This window comes from Pelmatolapia mariae, linkage group LG16_19 (genome assembly GCF_036321145.2).
Source record: "Pelmatolapia mariae isolate MD_Pm_ZW linkage group LG16_19, Pm_UMD_F_2, whole genome shotgun sequence".
In the NCBI taxonomy this organism is placed as follows: domain Eukaryota; kingdom Metazoa; phylum Chordata; class Actinopteri; order Cichliformes; family Cichlidae; genus Pelmatolapia; species Pelmatolapia mariae.
The window spans coordinates 40,255,001-40,274,526 of record NC_086241.1 but is presented as its reverse complement, the minus strand read 5'-3'; the positions used below and the strand labels follow the sequence as shown (position 1 = coordinate 40,274,526).

General features: G+C 42.3%; 1 protein-coding gene across 1 annotated transcript in view; it reads left to right on the top strand.

The window, feature by feature from the left end:
• baz1a (bromodomain adjacent to zinc finger domain, 1A) overlaps window positions 1–19,526 on the top strand; it is a 37,651-nt gene that overhangs the window by 17,032 nt on the left and 1,093 nt on the right. Inside the window, exons 10-30 of the mRNA XM_063496734.1 lie at window positions 779–917; window positions 2,066–2,197; window positions 3,459–3,779; window positions 3,892–4,057; window positions 5,079–5,192; window positions 5,412–5,473; window positions 5,557–5,648; window positions 6,743–6,987; window positions 7,106–7,290; window positions 7,387–7,517; window positions 7,600–7,742; window positions 7,854–8,005; window positions 8,201–8,272; window positions 8,435–8,517; window positions 11,597–11,761; window positions 12,590–12,804; window positions 12,887–12,985; window positions 13,990–14,168; window positions 14,431–14,639; window positions 18,513–18,600; window positions 18,700–19,526. The exon at window positions 18,700–19,526 is cut by the window's right edge and continues 1,093 nt beyond it. Of these exons, the coding sequence (XP_063352804.1) occupies window positions 779–917; window positions 2,066–2,197; window positions 3,459–3,779; window positions 3,892–4,057; window positions 5,079–5,192; window positions 5,412–5,473; window positions 5,557–5,648; window positions 6,743–6,987; window positions 7,106–7,290; window positions 7,387–7,517; window positions 7,600–7,742; window positions 7,854–8,005; window positions 8,201–8,272; window positions 8,435–8,517; window positions 11,597–11,761; window positions 12,590–12,804; window positions 12,887–12,985; window positions 13,990–14,168; window positions 14,431–14,639; window positions 18,513–18,600; window positions 18,700–18,875 (3,168 nt within the window). The 3' untranslated portion in view covers window positions 18,876–19,526. The remainder of the gene's footprint in view (window positions 1–778; window positions 918–2,065; window positions 2,198–3,458; window positions 3,780–3,891; window positions 4,058–5,078; window positions 5,193–5,411; window positions 5,474–5,556; window positions 5,649–6,742; window positions 6,988–7,105; window positions 7,291–7,386; window positions 7,518–7,599; window positions 7,743–7,853; window positions 8,006–8,200; window positions 8,273–8,434; window positions 8,518–11,596; window positions 11,762–12,589; window positions 12,805–12,886; window positions 12,986–13,989; window positions 14,169–14,430; window positions 14,640–18,512; window positions 18,601–18,699) is intronic.

The window sequence follows — 19,526 nt, the reverse complement described above, 5'->3', positions numbered from 1 at the left end:
AATAGTGCCTGTTGTTGTCTGAGGAGCAGTGAGACATGCTTTTAGAAGGAGCTTGGTCTAATGTAAATCAGAAGAGGACGGTGTGGCTTGTTTGTCCGCTGCCTCTGTTGTAGTCTGTGCCCTCCTGTCTGTGGTGACTTGTCACTGAAGTCAGTATGGTGTCCATGTTTGCAACAGATTATAAACCAGGGTTCAAGATGCAGCATCAGATGTCATCTTCTATGAGTCGCTGCTGCAGAAGCATTAATCAAGTTTTGGTGTCATGCAGTTATGTTGTAGTTTCAGTTGTTTCATTTTGTAAACACTGATGAGTCAGTTCAGTTTTATTTATACAGCGCCAAATCATAACAACAGTCACCTCAAGGAGCTTTACATTGTAAGGTAGAGCCTACAATAATACATACAGAGAAAACCCAACAATCATATGACCCCTTATGAACAAGCACATGGTGACAGTGGGAAGGAAAACCTCCCTTTTAACAGGAAGAAACCAGAACCAGGCTCAGGGAGGGGCGGGGCCATAATGCTCTATCTATAAAGCCCACATGGTTTTTTGGACACCACCTAGACAGACAGCAATTTAAGGAGAACATGTGACTAAACATGTGACTCCTGGTCTGATTGGGGAGGGGACCAGAGAAGACCAGAGTCCCACATTGTTTTGGCAAAGTTACACACTGATTGATTTTAATGACCTCTGATTGACATAACCGTGTGTCATTACTGCTGACGTGATTTATAATTTTACTGAATGCGTTTCTTTTGTTTCTCCCACCAGGAGCTGCCAAGGCCAATTCCAGTGAAAACCCGGCTTCCAGCAGAGCTCTTTGGAGATGCTTTGATGGTTCTGGAGTTCCTGCAGGCCTTTGGTGAGGCCTTTGACCTGAAGGATGAGTTCCCTGATGGGGTCTCTCTGGGTGAGAATACTTCTACATACTCTTACAGTTGATAGCAGAGTTATTAACCCCGTCCTCCAGTGAAAGGTTCACAAATGCTTTAACAGAGCCATGAATTTTCTACATAGCATTTCTAAACATACTAGATTTCTTTATAAAGAATAAATTATTTCTATTTGCACACCATTTAAAAAAAATACAAGATTCCTGAAAAACTGTCCTTTTTATTGTGTTTTAACTTGGTAATGCTCAAAGCTTAAACTTTGGGTAAATTGGAGGATAACCCCCAAGTATAAAAACTCTGACAGGGGTTTGACCTGTTATTTGGAAAGCAGCATATCAAAAACATACTAAACAGGCTGGATTTAAAAGAGTCGCTCACAAAGCAGGAAATGGATATACCTTAAGCTGTCAGCGGCAAAACTGGGTCTGGGTCATTGCTTTGTCTTCAGAGATGACAGTACATACATCGCTTCTGGTAAAGAAATGCCTCCTTTGAAATCCTGTGGTGTGAAAACAAAGGTCCACGCTGTCGAATCTGAGATTAGCAGAAAAAGAACATGCTGGGCTGCTCAGGAGATAAACTGCAGCGAATGACTGCATCTGTTATCCAGCAACAAGGATGCTCGTCGCCATCAGTGGGCTAATCTTTTTGATTCTGGTAGTTTTCAGTTTCAGTGAAATGTTATTGTTTCTATGTTCAAAATACAATAACCATCCCAACTAAAACTAATGTTTCTGAAATCTGTGTTACTTTTCTGTTTAACAACATTTCCAGTGTGTCCTTGTCTGTACTCTGCTCCCAGACTGCTTACGTGTGATGCTGGGCTGTTTTGTGGCTAAAGTGATATGTAGATAAAGGAGGTTCTAATTATAATCTGCTGCCTGTTCTTTCATTTTCTTTTCTTTTAAAGTCCATTAGACTTTTTGCAAAACAGACAAATTCTTTTCTTTAACTTATTTAAAACTTCTACAGTTTTGTTACTCAGTCATTGGTAGAAGGGACTTCAGTTACTTTTAGGTAACTTTGATTTTAAATACCTATATCAAAGTGAAACATTGAGTTAGTTCTAACATACAGAGATGAAGGACCTTTATTGTTCAGTAGTACAGTTTTCCAGTTTCTGACAGTTTTCTGACTGCGATGTTTGACTGTTGTCTCCCTACAGAGGTTCTGGAGGAGGCTCTGGTGGGTTCTGATCCTGAGGGTCCTCTGTGTGAGCTGCTGTTTTTCTTCCTGACAGCCATCTTTCAGGCTCTAGATGAGGAGCAGGAAGAGGTAGCCACAGACCAGGTTGAAGGTCAGACACACTTGCTGTCTTTGTCAGCAGTACACTACAGGAAACTGACAAACACAAGAAAAACCTTACACCCACAAGCTGTCCCATTTTCTCTATGAGCTGTGTTCAAGTCCCAGTGTAACATGGGGACACCGGGCCTTCCACTGTGTACCTGTGTTTGTTTGTTTATTGTAAATAAAGTGGACACTTGTACACACAGACAGGTTTTTGAAAGAGAAAATGATCAGATTCATGAAGCTGAACTTAATAAATTGTGTGTAAATGATCGATATTTCTTCAGGTTTGGGCATATGTATGGAAATAGTTTTACATTTGAAAATGTGTTACACATGCCGATCGCATCGTAAACATTTGCGTCACAGCAAAATTCTCTCCATACTTAAGAGGGGAAGAATGTGAGCCCCCAAAAACTTCACAACTGTTAAGCTGTGTTGAGTTTTATTGTCTGTAAAGTTGGTTGGTTCAGTCAGGATGTGAAACAGAAGAGGGGAAATTTAAACTTTTCCTCCCTTTTTATTAAATTTTGCACTTGAGGAACATGCACACTTTTCACCTTTTTGAATGGTGAGACTTTTCAGCGGTCATGTTCAGTTCTATGCATTTTATTTCTGTCAGAGTTTTGAACTGTACTGATTTCATTTGATTTGACAGTCGGGTAATGTGTGTGTGCGTGCATGCTTGTGTGCGTGTGCTTGTGTGCGCGCCCGTGTGTGCGTGTGTGCGTGTGTGTGTGTGTGTGTGTGTGTGTGTGTGTGTGTGTGTGTGTGCGTATTAATATCATAAATATAAAAAACTGCCCGACTGTCAGATCAATGAAATCAGTAAAATGCTAATGATACTGCTAATAGCTGAGCTGTTACTTTTACCTGTCACGTGCTGCAGTCCACACTAAGCAGCAGCTTTACCAACCTGATTAAAACCTGTTTCAATGTTAATAATAAACCAGAATTTGATTATTGATATTGAAATGGTGACCTTTGCTTTAAGAACTTTCTCCAACGGGACCTCTTTAAAGTTTAGTTGAATACACCTGTTACAACCTTCAGTTATGTTGTAGCTGACCACAAGAGGGTGCTGTGCTCCACCTTGACATGACCAATTTTAATACATTGCCTGACCTTAGAGACACATGGAGACCATGCCTGCCGTCTCTGTGCACTTTTATGTAATAATAAATGTGTGTGTCGTGTGTTGCGTTATTGCATGTGTGCACAGTCTGTGTGTCATGTGTCTTTTGTTCTTACTATGCGTGTGCCTTCAGATCTGACAGACGCTCTGGATGACGATTCTGACCCCACGTGTTCGGCTCTGAGTGCTATCGCCTCATTGGCTGCAGCTTGGCCTCAGCTGCATCAGGGCTGCAGTCTGAAGCAGCTCGACCTAGACAGCTGCACGCTGTCTGAAATCCTGCGCCTGCACATTTTGGCGTCTGGTGCTGACTGTAACCACGGGAATGCAAAGTTCCGCTACCAGAAGCAAGGCGGGTTCACCGTAATGGACGACCCTTGTGTGGAGCTGCGACTGGCAGATCCAGCGCTGCTGAAGAAGCTATCGTCCACGGCAGTGTATGACCTCACCCCAGGTCAGATACCATCTGCTTTGTGTTCAAGAGTCAGCGAATATGTAACAGATCAGATAATGATACAGTGATAGTGCTGTGTGCACGTTTCATCAGTCAGCATTGCTGTCTACAGGGGAAAAGCTGAGGATCCTGCAGGCTTTGGTGGGGAAGGTGCTGACGTTGGCGTCCAGCAGAGACTTGATTGAAGACTGTGTGGAGGAGCAGCGAGCGGCGAGGCACGAACTGAGGGAGATTAGAGCTGAGCAGCACCGTAGGGAGAGGGAGGAGGCTGCACATAGGTATATACACACGGGCGGGAACAGTTTACCAACAAATATACACAACTTGGCTGAAGAGTGAAGGTTATCTATCGGGCAGTGTAGATTTGTCAATATTGAAATCAATGTTCAGTCATCAGAACTGGTTAATAGACTGGTTCAGGCTTCTGTACTGCATAGTGTTTAAGGGACCCAGTTCCTTCATTGTCTGTCCTACAGATGAGGACAAATAACCACCCCCCTGTGAAACCCTGTCAAATTTTTTTTGTTTTTGGTCATGAAAACGTTTCACCTCTCTCAAACAGTGGAGAGTCCCAGGCATTAAAACCCCCTCAAGAGGGTCGTTGACCAATTGATCATCTGCCTCATCACATGAGCCAAGGTGTGAAAAAAAGAGTGTGCCATTACCACTAGAGGTTTGGGGTCAAACCACTGTGTGACCTTGCCTCATCCTTTCATGTGGCCTATTGAGGACATCTGACACTGAAGCCATGAGTTGAGCAAAGGCGGTGTGTCCAAATAGAGCTCACGTTAAGGGCCGTATCACTGTTCACATCATGAGACCAAAGATAAACGAGGTCCCATTTCTCTGAAATGATGTGACTGCCTCACTGTGTGATTCGAGCTGTTGAAAAGACACAGTTCATTTTTTTTGTGTGATTCTGAGGTTCATCACGAGCTTGCACAGAGATGTAAGCACATTATGGAGCCGCCAAAAAGGAGATCAGCAGATTGGGAGCACATTAAAAGCAATGCAGTACATTAGTTAATGTAATTTGTTACATTGTCAAAAAAACTGTGGTAATGCTGTAACTGTGGCAAAAAAATAACAGAACCACTTTAAGCCTTCAAAAACATTATACATCATGTACAATAGTTAAAAGAACCCGTATGTAATGAGAAGGATGTACAAAGGTACTCCTATATAGTGTGCTCACAATACAGACATGCAGGGACACATGACCGTATATAAAAATCACTGAGAAGATGAATAAAGTCAAAGCCTTGAACATGACCGGTTTAACCTGCTGTGTACTTCCAGGGTTCGTCTCCGTAAGGAGGAGAAGATGAGAGAGCAGGAGCAGAGGATGAGGGCGAAAGAGGAGAAGGAGAAGATGAAGGAACAGGAGCTCAAGGGACGACTTCAGACCAATGGGTACGCAGGGAACTGCAGACATTCATAAGTTTAGTGAACTGCCTCGTTCAGTAACTGGGAAGTGCAAAGTCATTTTATTCTCCCTGAAACGTTCAGATTTAAGATAAACAGCTGGCTTTCACAGGTCAACATTGGAAAATCTTTGATTTTATTTACCTTCCTACTGGTTTTCATTGAGTCTCTGACAGATATCAGAACGTTCTTGTATTTGTTCTGCAGTGACACGTGTACAGAACATCACACTGAAAATGAAGAGGAGCAGAGCAGCAAGACCATGAAAGGTGAAAAAGACAAGAAGAAGAAGCAGGAAGAATGATAAAGTTTGTGAATGTCTGAAGTCAGATGTGTTTGTTCTGTCTTCCAGCCAAAGGAAACCAGAAAGAACAACAGCAGCAGACGGTGTCTGACCTGAAACCTCGCCTGACGGCAGAGGAGCTGGAGAGAGAGCAGGAGAAGGTCAGAAACAGACGGAGTCAGGAACAGTTATGCTGTTCAAACTGTCATCGATACAAAGAGAGAGCATGTACACACAGCACCGTCATACAGCAGCTGTATCAGTCACCAACACTTCACTGTTGTTTGAACATCCTAGTTCTTGTTGTCGTCTGATCTGAATGGGCTTTTAATTAAAGCCTTCTGCTAAAGTCCAGGCGTTTGAAACTGCTTTTAAAACAGGTTTTTTTTTCCCCCTGTAGCAATCAGAATTATAAGTGGATCATTTACCGTTCCACTTGATTGTCTTAGTTTATTCAGTCTTTATTCTTTTTTTTATTTTAAGTTATTATAATCAGAACGAACGCAACCAGGGCACAGGAAAGAGAAGAGAGTTAACAGAAGGAGAGGAAAGAAAAATAGAGGAGAAGACTGAAAATCTGCTTCAACAAGCAAAAAGAAAACAACACAGCAGGGAAACCATGGCAACAACCACACAAGCATCAGTAACAGTAAATAATAAATACCGAATGGTACTGAGCAGCACACGGGACTAATGATGCATGACATGTTCAGAGGCAGCAGCCAACCCAGACTCTGTGTGTGTGTGTGTGTGTGTGTGTGTGTGTGTGTGTGTGTGTGTGTGTGTGTGTGTACGGGTTCGTACTATCCTGGTGGGGACCAAAATCTGACTTTTACTATCCTGGTGGGGACTTTCTGCACCGTGGGGACCAAAATCCAGGTCCCCTCGGGGTTGAAAGCAATTTTCACACTCAAAATGCGGTTTTACTGTCAGGGTTACAATTAGGTTATGGTTAGGTTTAGGGTAAGGGTTAGGGTTAGGCATTCATTTTTAATGGTTAGGGTTAGGGTAAGGGGCTAGGGAAAGCATTATGTCAATGGGATGTCCCCACGAGGATAGCAAACCAGACATGTGTGTGTGTGTGTGTGTGTGTGTGTGTGTGTGTGTGTGTGTGTGTGTGTGTGTGTACATGTCTGTATTCATAAAGCAGTTTTTGTTTTTCATGAGGTCTTCTTCAGCCAACTTTCTTAGTGAGAATCACAAAAGCCTAAAAAGCAGAAGAATTCAGTTTGATCCAGCTCTGTCGTCACTGCAGGTCAGAGAGCTGCAGGAACGCATCCAGAAGGCTGCAGCCTGCACCTGCCTGTTGCCTTTGGGTAGAGATCGGCTGTATCGCCGATACTGGCTGTTCCCTTCAGCCTCCGCCCTTTTTGTGGAGGCGGACTACTTCGGCCTGACAGAGGACATGCTGCAACCCAGCCCAAAACCTGACCAGGACACAAGCACCACCAAGGTGGAGAAAGGAGAGGAAACGGCCAAGGATAAAGCAGCTAGTACAGGGTAGGTAACATTTTATACTGGGAGTGAACCAGTTAGTTTCACACACATAACACAGCTTTCTGATGGTGACGTGACTAAAAAGTGCCGCCTCAAATCGCGCCCCCCTCCACATCTGCAGCCCACCAATCAATCAGTCCAACCAGTGGTCCTTCTACAGTTCACTGGAGGAGGTTGATCAGCTAATCGAGGCTCTGAATCCTCGAGGTCACCGAGAGAGCAGCCTGAAGGAGGCGCTGCTGCAGGAGAGAGAGAGGCTGCAGCACCTGCTGAAGAGCTGTGACAGAAACAAATATGAACACACAGGTAAGAGAGCCTGAGACTAAATAAATGGGTGGACATTAGGACTACAAATATTATTCAGATGCAGGTAGTAATCACTCACACCTTTTCTTTACCCAGAGGATCAAGAGTCATCCCAGGCACTCCCAGAATGCACTGCTGCAGCTGAGTCTGTGATGGAGGTGAGACTCAGAGAGCTTCTGCTGGATATTGAGGACCGGATCCACCAGGGAACTCTGGGAACTCTGAAGGTGAGAGTTCCTGCTGACGATGGCAAAGGATGGGTATCCTAAGCCACAGCTGACTCATCTCTCTCGCTCTTTTGATGTTCAGGTGATGGATAGACAGGTATGGCGCTCGGCGTTAGAAGCTGGAAATTATGAGCTGCTCGCTTCTGATGGCAGAGAGAACACGGGGATGAACGGAAGAGTGGAGGCCATGGAGGTGGACTCTGCCCACCTGAGAGCCAGAGACAGGTGCGTAGTTTGGCCGTGATGATCCAGTGCCGTCCAAATCAGGGTTTCAGTCTTCGTGTGTTCAAAGCTGAACGTTCCTGTGTGCGGTGTAAACAGCTGCTTATTCTTCAGGCTTCAGGAGGTGAAGTCTGACAGCTCTGCAGCGTATGGGTCCAGCGGCAGTGGAACTCCTCAGGTGGTCAGCAACTCTGTACGAATCCTGGCTCAGGCTCTTACCAACATTGAGCAAGGCATCGAGAGACGCTTCCTCAAAGCTCCGCTCGGTGAGTTTCTTTCCAGGCCTGGATTTATCATGATCGCATGTAAATGGTGTCAGAGAGCGGAGGTGACTGCCTGAAAGAAGAGCAGGAAAGAACAAAATGTTGGTGGCACCAAAACTATTAGAGCTACATGTTTATATGTACTAAACCTTTCCGCTTATGTTTACTGCATAACAACTGCCTCATTCACATCTGCAGCTGATGAAGACTCAAAGAAGGACCATAAGATGAAGAACAAAAAGAAGAAAGATGAGGACCAAGCCAGTGATGGTATGACTGTCTTCTAATAATATTATCATCTGGTTGATATTCTACGTTTCTCAGTAGAGCCGGGTTACTATTTTAAAAATTAAAAATCACTGTGGTCTTACCTGTGTGTGTGTGTGTGTGTGTGTGTGTGTGTGTGTGTGTGTGTGTGTCTCTCTGTGTCAGATGGCAGTGACTGTGGTAGAGTCAGTAAAACGGTGTTGGAGCGATGGAGGGAATCTCTGCAGTCCTGCTCCAGCCTGTCTCAGGTCAGATTATCATATATCCCGTCTCAGTCATGTTCACTGCATTTATTTTATCTTAATGAAAATCTGTTTATGATCATGCAAGTTCTTCTTCCCCCCCAGATATGTTTATTGAGCTGTTCACATGTTTGTATGACAGAGTGGAATTTACAGAATCAGTAATTGTTTTTTTTACACAACGCAACACAATGTGATACAACAGCCTCCCACACACACAGTCCCAGCTGTCCAGCTAGTCTGTCTTAATGAGAAGCCAAAAAACTACCTGCTGTATGTAGAGCTGGGTACCCAAACTCTACTGAAAGAGGAGAGTCTGTCACTAAGAGTATGTTGTGTTCAATCCAGATGTAATGTATTTGCAACATCATTAAGCCAGAGCTTTAAGGGAGGTGCGTCTCTTTCCTTCCAATGAGTGAGAATAAGCTTCTTTGCCAAAATAATACAGTAGGATATAAAACATGGCTTTGCACTGTCTATCCCCACAGCATCATTAAAAATGCCCAGAATAGTTGTTTGTGGATCAGAGTTCAGCTGCACACGAAGAATTTGACACATTGAATCAAAGATGTCGGCCCCTGGGGACAAAAAGGTTTCTTCAGCTGGAGAGCATTTCTCACAGGAGAGACCTCAGGCTTTATTTTATTTAACCTTCCTCTTTAAAAGTGTGGATGTAGAGCTTTGGACTGAGTCGAGCACTGTCTTGCATCATAAGAGCATTTATGGATATTCTCCAAACCCTTTTCCCAGTGAATATCAGTGATTGTAATACCTAATCCCTCTTCCCATTTAGTTAAAGGACGAGTTCACAGGGCTCACTGACATTAGGCTCTGATAGATGCAAGAAAGTAATTTCTTCCTACGAGGTGAAAGTTGCAGACTTTTTCAAGACATTAATTGTTAAGACTCTCACAGCCCTGTACGCATTTCCTGACAGAGTCTCTTATCTGCAGGTATCTGGAAAAGTTTCTCCCTGGTAGCTTGAAAGAGGCAAAGACACTCTCCCAGTGTTGATTAGTGATTGTCCTACCTGTTTCCAAAGTCTAAATGTGTTGTGTAGAATAGATATGATAGGATAAAGACTTCAAATTAAAGTGTAGTTTAATCTGCTTAAGAATACGTATGGTGCTATGTTTCACCACATTGCTGTCATATGTAGGCTGACGAGCTTCCTGCTCCAGTTACAACCATGTAGAGCAGCACTGCCCAACCTTTTTTGCACCACGGACCAGTTTATGTCCAACAATATTTTCATGGACCGGCCTTTAAGGTGTTGCGGATAAATACAATAAAATTAAACCAGTACCAAAAAAAGAAGATTTGTTCATAACACACAGAAAAAGACCCAGTGAAACCAAGGTAACAATAAAAAAGATTACAAAACGCGAAAAACCATTTTAAAAACCATGAATTTCACACAAGTAAAGATGAGTGAACTCAATTTTTTAAATGTGATTTAGGAAGAAATAAAGGGAGATTTTGAAATAAATATAACTACTTAGGCAAAATTATCATCTTAATAGCATTATAGAGGGAGCGCGTTTCATTACTGTATACTCAACTGGAGCTCAGATATTAAGGGAGAGAAGTTAGACTTTAATAGAGAGGAATAGCAGTTTGTAAGCTGAATACCCAAATAAGTGAACTTCTCATAAGCTGTACCGAATGGGAGGTTTTGTAGCCAAGATGAGTTACTCACATTAGTTCACTTTTATTCACATTTATCCAGAGAAAGACCCAAATAACTTAATTTGTCTAATATGGTGGGAATAGTCTTTCTGGCTGGGTGATATATAATAAACTTCACTTTGTACAGTGAAGTTTATTAGTAGTTGTATCAGTGTTATAACCAAAAATAGTTGGACCTTCACGTATGCTTTCAGCAAGCAGCTATAAATCAATGGAGAGAGCAGGTCTCCCTGTATGTAAGTGACGGTGACAGAATCTGGTTGGTAAGAACACGAGCATGAGGATTGACTTAAAGCAGTTTCACCATTAAAATAAAGTTTTTACCCAGTTTGAATCTGTCCAATAATTCAAACCAACAGAGCCGTTTGATCTGGTCAAATGCCTTCTCAGCATCGAGTGCTAAAACTGACAGCTCTCCTTTAGGTCTGCCAGTAGACTGAGTAATGTTAGATAGTCGTCAAAGATTAATAATGAATTTCTCTGAGCTATAATTGGTACCTCGTCGAAGGTAAACAAGCAGAAAAAACTAGAGGAAGTCGTCACAGTGAAACAACAGCCAAAAAAGTAAAGTAGAATAAAAACAAAAGAACAGTAGAATATACTTCCCTGTACTGTAACTGCTAACCTCTGTTAACCCAGTAACTCCAACCTTCTAACTGACAGCTCGTTGATGGTAATAAACGCTCCATATTTATATTTGAGTGGAATATAACTGGAAAAAAACATGGAGTCTGAAGTCAATGTTATATTGGGAGATGATGATGTCTCACATGTTAAGGTGGATGGGAAACATGCTTCTGTGTAGTCGAGGGCCTCTTTAGGATCGGTAAAGCTTTTCTTCATATTGCATAACACCTGGTATCCATCTCCACTTTGTAAATGCAGTGGTGAGGGCACCGGGTGAGTCCGAAGAGGCTTCCAGGCCTACATCGCTCGCATCATTCCTCTTAGGTTTAGGCTTCACAACTGTCGAAAAACTCTCAAAAAATCTATCCATATTAATTAGCAGGTTATAAATTTGTGTGTTTGAGCGTATTCAAAGATTTTTTTTGAAGTAATTCTTATGAGCTATCCCACGGCTCACTAGCACCCCCCTGAGCTCATGCAAGTTCTTTTCTTGTCCTACTCTTTGTTTCTTTTTTTCTTCTTGTGTGTTTGTATTTTTGACTGAGAAATGAAATTTTGAGAAACTTGGAGCTTTTTAACCACCTCGGTGTTTTTGTTTTGTTTTGTTTTTTTCCACAAAACTTTTTTTGAAGATAAAAACTTCAGAGATTTTAACAAATATATAGTTTTAGGAATGTATTCAGGTTTATGTTGTGGTGAGTTCTGCGCCGTCCTGATGTTTATGGTTGAATTAACTTCTTAACAAGTTTATGTGGTGGTTTGTTTTCAGGTGTTTGTTCACCTGTCCAGTCTGGAGCGAAGTATCCTGTGGTCTCGCTCCATTCTCAACGCCCGCTGTCGCATCTGTAGGTGCAAAGGAGATGCAGACAACATGGTGCTATGTGACAGCTGTGACAGAGGACACCACACCCACTGTCTGAGGCCACGCATGAAGGTAAACACACTACACCGGCACTGTGAGGCACAGCTTTGTTTGTAGGTGCACTAACACTGCATGTTTACAGTGCTGCCGTTTTCTTTCATCTACTATTTTGCATAAATGTGCTAAATTCAGAGATCCTTCCTCCTCCTGTGTACAGATTTCTAGTTTCACATATAAAATGTATGAAGTGTGTGAGCCATGAACCAGCAAGTATTTGGAATTAGAAAAAACGTGCTCTCTGTGATTGCAAAACCTGCAGGTTGGGCAGTCAGCAGGTAAATGTTTGTTCCTGCTCCACTGTTACCAGGGATGTGCGTGACAGGCTGAGTGATCGTCGCTATTGTTACTAGTCAGTACCAGATTTACTAGTCCTTCAGTCTAATTGATGCCCAATGCCACTAAATTATTGTGTCCTGCATCGTTGTTGAGCATCCTATAAATCTGTTCATCTAAGCCTCATCCAGTTATTAACACTATTGGAACGAGATCGCGGATACAAGCAGCGGAAATTAGCTTTCTCTGAAGGGTGGATGGGCTCTGCCTTAGTGGTAGGGTGAGTTCAGTTGTTTGGGAGGGGCTCCAAGTGCAGCTGCTACTCCTCTACGTCGAAAGGAGATGGCTAAGGCTGCCCCCAGGTGTTGTGGGAGGAGCATGTCATACTGGGAGGAACCCCCATGTGTAGGCCTGAATATGCTGGAGCAATTACATCTGCCCTTTAAACTCTTTGAAAAGAATGAGCTGTGTGCGTCCACTAATGGAAAACTTCTGATTGTGAGGCAGCTTCAGGCTGAGCACGTGTTTGACATGTTTGAGGGAACCAACCAGTGTTTTTTCACGCAGTCTGTTCCAGAAGGTGAATGGTTTTGTCCAGACTGTCGACCCAAACAGAGATCCAACCGCCTCCCATCCCGTCAGCGCTCGTCTATTGACGAGGAGGAGGAAAGAGACTATGATGATGAGGAAGAGGAGGAGGAAGAGTCTGAAGAGGAGGAGGAGGAGGAATCTGAAGAAGAGTCAGAGGAGGAAGAGGAGGAAGAAGTAGTCGTTGTCGTGAAGTAAGTGTTAAAAATAAATCAATAAAGGACCTCGTTCTTCAGGAATGAATCGTTCTGGAGCTTTTCTTTTGAATCTCTGCAGCCCTAAGAAGAGGCAGACTCCACTCCCCAAGGGCAAGAGCCAACAGGCCACACCCAAGAACAGCATCACCACGTCAGGGAAAAACGCATCAGCCTCCAAGTGAGTGTCTACCATAGATTGACCTCTTAGGTCATGTAGTCCTGATGGCAGTTTTACAATATTCCCTAACCTTACCTTAATTCCATTTTATTTATAGTTGCCTCAAGACACTTTATATTATAAAGTAAAGACCCTACAATAATATAGAGAAAATACCAACTTCATATGACCCCCTATGAGCAAGCAGTTTGGTGACAGTGGGAAGGAAAAACTCTCTTTTAACTGGAAGAAACCTCCGGCAGAACCAGGCTCAGGGAGGGGTGGGGCCATCTGCTGTGATTGGTTGGGGTGAGAAAGGAAGACAGGATAAAGACGTGCTGTGGAAGAGAGCCAGAGATTAAGAATGACTAATAAATTAAATTAAATGCAGAAGCAGCATTTAATATAAGCAGCATGAAGCAGAAAGTTAGCGGCCATCCAGGTCTTTATGTCTTTAAGACATTCCTGCAGTTTAACTCATTGGTGTGTGTTATCTGGCTTCATGGACAGATAGAGCTGGGTGAAAATGTATGCTATGCCTTATGATGATACTGCCTAAGAGAAGCATGTATAATGTAAATGGTACATAGCTGATTATTAGAGATAGATTGATCATATTTAAGATTGAAGCATTAATTAATGGCAGGACTTCTTTGAGCAGTTTTGTAGGAATGGGGTCTAAAAGACACATTGATGGTTTGGAGGAAGTAATTATTGAAGTTAACTCAGAAAGATCAATTGGAGAAAGAGTCTAAATGAATATCAATGGTACTAAAAGTAGCTGTAGATAATTACATCTGTGGGATGATTATTGGTAATTTTTTTCTCTAATGGTTAAAATTTTATTTGTGAAGTTCATGAAGTCATTACTAGTTGACGTTAAAGGGATGGTTGGCTCAACAGAGCTCTGACTGTTTGTCAGCCTGGCTACAGAGCTTATGCTAACTGTGAAACTTCATTTTGTGTTAATCCAGATGAGTTTGCCGTGTTTCCAGTCCCACTTTACTGACTCTGTCTAATCACAGATCCTCAGGGAAAAAGCCCATAACCCCTCCAGCCTCCGATGGGAAAATTCCAACCCGCTCCAGGAGTCGGACTGGTGCTCATGTGAGCCATGAGAACGTGGAGCCAAACAGTCACATAAGCAAACGCAACACCAAAACTTCACCGGCTCAGAGCGAGTCTCGCAAGAGGTCATTAACAGGTAAGCAACCAAACAGTAAACACCTGCTGAGGGTGAACTTTAACAACTAACATATAAACATCTACTCAACAATGTGTGCACCAATCAGTAACCAGCCAGTTAATAACTCTAACAGACAGGTGAACACTGTGGTCCAGGCAGGTTTCTGTGGAGTACAGGAGCATGGACCACAGTGGCACCATCCTGATTCTTAGCCAGCAGTATTGGTGCATTTGCTGCTCTGATCTGAGCACACATCAGTCTCTCCCTCTGCTCCTCGTAGAAACCGCCGCTCCTCGTAAACTGTCCAGACCCATCCTGCCTGTCCTTCCCTCGTCACACTCTCCAGGAGCCTCCTCATCGTCCTCTAACCGTCGTTCCTCTGGGAGGAACCAAGGAGTACACGAGCTGTCCGCCTGTGAACAGCTGACAGTGGAGCTTGTCAGACATGAAGACAGCTGGCCCTTCATGAAGCTCGTGTCCAGAACCCAGGTACTGCACCCATGTAGCTGTCTTTTAGTTTTATGTTTAGACCAACAACAAGTTGATGAAAATGAAGCAGAAATGTTTCTCAGTCCGTATACATCATAATTAAATTTAGTCACTTTAGTAACAGTTAGATACTTACCTCAAAAACAACTTGGTAGGAAAAGCAGACGAGTCAGGTTTAGGAATATGAACTATGGTTCAGGATGGAGGTTTAACACTGAAGATGTGTTACATATTCAGATGTTGTGGACCACAGCACTGTGCATCCTTTGTTCCTTTGTTTTGTGAGGGAAATGGATGCAGCAATTAAATAAATACAATACAATACAGTTTTATTTATATAGCACATTTAAAAACCCAAAGGCACACCAAAGTGCTTCACAGTAATATGGAGAGTCAACATAAGTCAATAACAGGGTACAAATTAGAAATGGCCCGATCCGATATTACGTATCGGTATCTGTCCGATACTGACCTAAATTACTGGATCGGATATCGGCGAGAAATAAAAAATGTAATCCGATCCATTAAATATCAAAAAACACCTCACAAAACTTGCGACATGGCGTAACTCTGCTCATAACCGTAGCACGTCGGAGCAGTGTGCATCACGTGATAGAGCGGCTGTGTGTATTTGTAGCCTCGCTAGCAAACCAGCATTTCATCTCCGAGGAAGTTATCCCAGAGAGAAGTAAAGCAAGTGTGTAAGTTCATCTCTGAATGTTTGTAAAGCATTCCCACGTTAAGCTTAACAACCGATATATTTAGCGACTGCCTCTCTCTCTCACTCCCTCTCCTGCCGCTACTTCATGAAACTGCTTAATGATCAGCTGATCGGCTTTTCTGTCACGAGTCCGTCTCTCTTGTTTGTTTTTGGCCCACTTTGCACCAGAAAGAGGAAACCAGCGGCTGAACAACAGCAGCACGTTTAAGCTTGATAAGCTGTTGTTAGAATTTATTTAATATTACTTTCTACACCAGGATCCTTTTCTACGTAGCTGACGGCTGGTAACTGTGCAGGGGCGGATCTAGCAAAGTTTAGCCAGGGGGGCCAATAGGGCATGAACAGGGAAAAGGGGGCACAAAGACATACTTATCTTTCTTATTCTCATTTAAAATGTCTAGCTTTTAATAAATAATTATCTGAATCTTACACCCAAAGTTTTAATCTGATGTAAAATGTATAGAAGTCCATTACTGTATATAGTAACTGTTAAGTCTAATATACCCTAGTAAGCTATAGTACTTTTTCCTTTGGGAAGATACCATCTGTGCAGTTTGCAATTCTGTTGAAGAAAGATATTGAATCTATTTAATTATTCTTGAAAAATAATTTAATTCTGTGCATTTTTTTTTACACTGCATCAAATCAAATCAAATCAACTTTATTTATAAAGCACTTTAAAACAACCACAGCTGACACAAAGTGCTGTACATTAGAACTGTAAAATAAAATTACATTGGATATAAGTAAAAACGAAATAAAAGAAGAGTGAAATCATTAATTAAATAACTACTTCAATTAAAAGAGAAACTAAGTCTCACTGAGGTTAAAAGCCAAGGAATAAAAGTGGGTTTTAAGACGCGATTTAAAAGTTGATTACATCGATTAAGCATCATGAGGTGGAGGGTGGGGGGTGGTTCCCTATTTTTTTTTTTGCTGGGAGTTTGCAACCCTATTTGTTAGTTTGCTTAATATTTCTGCTAAGTACTCTTTAAAATACCAGAATAGGGAGGATAGAGTAGGTTTAAGTTTATTAGATTGATCAGTGTTTCTGAACTATGAAATATTTTGGGTGCAGTGTATTTTTTACATACAGGTATAACAGAATAGCTTTAGTGTTGTTGTTTATTTAAACTTGAGTATAAACTTATACAAAATGCAGCAAGATATTAAAAAACAGTTTTATTGATTAAAAAACACACTATATCGGATTCATATCGGTATCGGCAGATATCCAAATTTATGATATCGGTATCGGACATAAAAAAGTGGTATCGTGCCATCTCTAGTACAAATCGGGCACTAACACAGACAGGATAGAGGCACTAACAGACCAGAAGAGTTAGATAAATACAAAATCTGCTAAGAAGACACAAACAGCAGTAAAATTAATAATAAAATAATAAATTTAATAAAAGATTTAAAAGTTTAAAATTTGAAAAATGTAAAAGGGTATTAACTGGTCGGGAAAGCCAAGTCAAATAGATATGCTTTCAATCTTGATTTAAAGGATTGGATAGAGTCCAAGGCTCGAATAGAAGCAGGGAGGCTATTCCAAAGGTTGGGTGCAGCTGAAGCAAAGGCACGATCGCCTCTGGTCTTCAGTCTAAACTTAGGTTGGGCCAGGAGTAACTGACCTGATGATCTTAATGCACGACAAGGAGTGTACAGATCGAGGAGGTCAGTGAGGTAGCTGGGCGCAATGTTATTCAGGATTTTAAAAGTGAGTAGCAAAATTTTAAACTCAATGCGATATTTGATTGGTAACCAGTGTAGATCAACAAGAGCCGGAGTAATAGGGTCAAATTTTCTAGTTCCAGTAGAAGGCGAGCCGCAGCATTCTGAACGAGTTGCAGCCTTCGAAGAGAGAAGGCTTGGAGACCACAGTAGAGAGAATTACAATAATCTAATCTGGAGGTCACAAAAGCGTGGATATGTTTTTCCAGGTCCCTGTGTGGTATATAATGCTTAGCTTTAGAAATCTGGCGCAGTTGAAAAAAACCAGATTTAACTACAGATGATACTTGCTTATCGAGCTTAAAGTAGCTATCCAAATAGACACCCAGGTTACGCATAGAATCAGAGAGAGAGTTAGCTAGGGGCCCCAGCAGGGCAACAAGCTGGTCTCGATGAATATGGCTGTCGAACACCATAACTTCAGTTTTTTTCTCATTTAAAATGAGAGAATTATCTGACAGCCAATCTTTAACCTCTCTCAGGCAATCGTACAGGGAGTTCAATGATGCTGACAAATCATCAGTCAGTTGACAATAGATTTGAATGTCATCAGCGTAAAAGTGATAAGAAATATTGTATTTTTCAAATATGGAGCCCAAGGGTAGCATATACAAAGAGAATAATAAAGGGCCCAATACAGACCCCTGGGGCACACCACAACAGAGAGGGGCATCAGAGGAAGAGTATCCTCCCATCACAACAGAGAAGGATCTATCTGTGAGGTAAGAATTAAACCAGTTAAGGGCAGAACCCTTGATGCCTACAACATGCTCTAGCCTCCTCAAGAGTATATTATGATCAACCATGTCAAAGGCTGAAGACAGATCCAATAAAACTAAAACGGCAGGGCGCCCAGAGTCAGCAAATACAAGAAGATCATTATAGACTCTTAGCAGGGCCGTTTCAGTGCTATGGTGTGGCTTAAAGCCAGACTGGTATTTGTCAGTAATATTATTTGCAACTAAGTAAGCCTGTATTTGGAGAAAGACAGCTTTCTCTAAAATTTTTGATAAAAACGGAAGTTTTGAGATTGCAAACATAACAGAAATATAGTATACAAAGCAAAAACAGAGTTTCTAATCACCTGTGTGTTCCTGCTATGACTGTGAGGACTACTTAAAGAAACTAGTCTTTAGGAATCGTTCTCCATGCTAGAACGTTCCAACACTCATCCTTAGATGTTGTGTGCTGTTTGTTTCAGTCAGGATGATTTCACTATCATGTTTCTATGCAGGTATGCTTTGACAGTACGTTTGGGATCATTGTCATGCTGGGAAATGGAGCAGTTGCCATTTAGACATTTTCCACAGTAGTAATTAACTTAAGGCCCGGGTCGAGTGTATATTTGATGTGATTGTGTCTGACCAGAAATGCAGCCTGTAGCATATTTCTTTACCCGTGACATGTCTATACAGGTTCCAGATTACTATGACATCATTAAGAAGCCGATTGCGCTGAACACCATCAGAGAGAAAGTCAACAACTGTGAATACCAGACTGCAGGTGAGCCACGTGTAGATCACTGCGGTCAGAACATGCGTGCTTCTGTGCAGAATGTGAACATGTATGTGACTCTCATTTCTCTCCCTTTGGTGTCTGCAGGCGAGTATATCTCAGATGTGGAGCTGATGTTCTCCAACTGTCTTCAGTATAATCCTCGTCACACTAATGAGGCAAAGGCCGGACATCGACTGCAGCGGTTCTTCCATGCTGAGCTTAGCAGACTTGGCCTATTGGAGCACGGCTCTGCCCCGCCCACCAAACGCTCCCGACACTGAAGCAGACGCACTCCTGTCACCTTCACCGCCGTCCAGGGACTGGAAAGAGGAGACGGATGTAGAAGTTGCAGTTGTTTTGTTCGCAAAGGACTGAAAAGGTGTCAAAATATATTAGCAACCTCTGTGCTCCGTTAAGCAAAAAGATAACGGGGGGCAAAGGTCAGCAAACACTTAGAAGAACCATTAAATGTTAAAAAGAGTTAAAGTTCCATCGTTAAAATGAGCTTTTTTCCACTGCTTCTTACATGAAACTGTTCTGAGAGCTCTGCCCTTCTCATGTGTTGTGCGTTTAAAAGCGTCTCTCTCAAAATTAAATACGTTGCAGCTGCTGTGAGTTCATGGGAAAATTGTGAGCTAGGCTTTGTATGACCTGCTGATCAGGGCATTTATTTCTAGTCTATTGGATAGACAGACATGTAGCAGATTGATGGGCACAGATACATTCCTGTGGCGCTGTAACGAGTCCCACCTGATTTCACCTGATGTTTCCTTTAATCCAGAAAAGCAAAAACCACTAAATACTCTGGGACTTGAGGCCCTCAGTGTTTTCTCAGGGATTTGTGATTTCAGTGTAAACTGTTTTGGTACAGCTAGTTTTACTGAAGCGGAGCAGCTGCAGGGATTCGGGGCTCAATCGATGGAAGTCTGTGG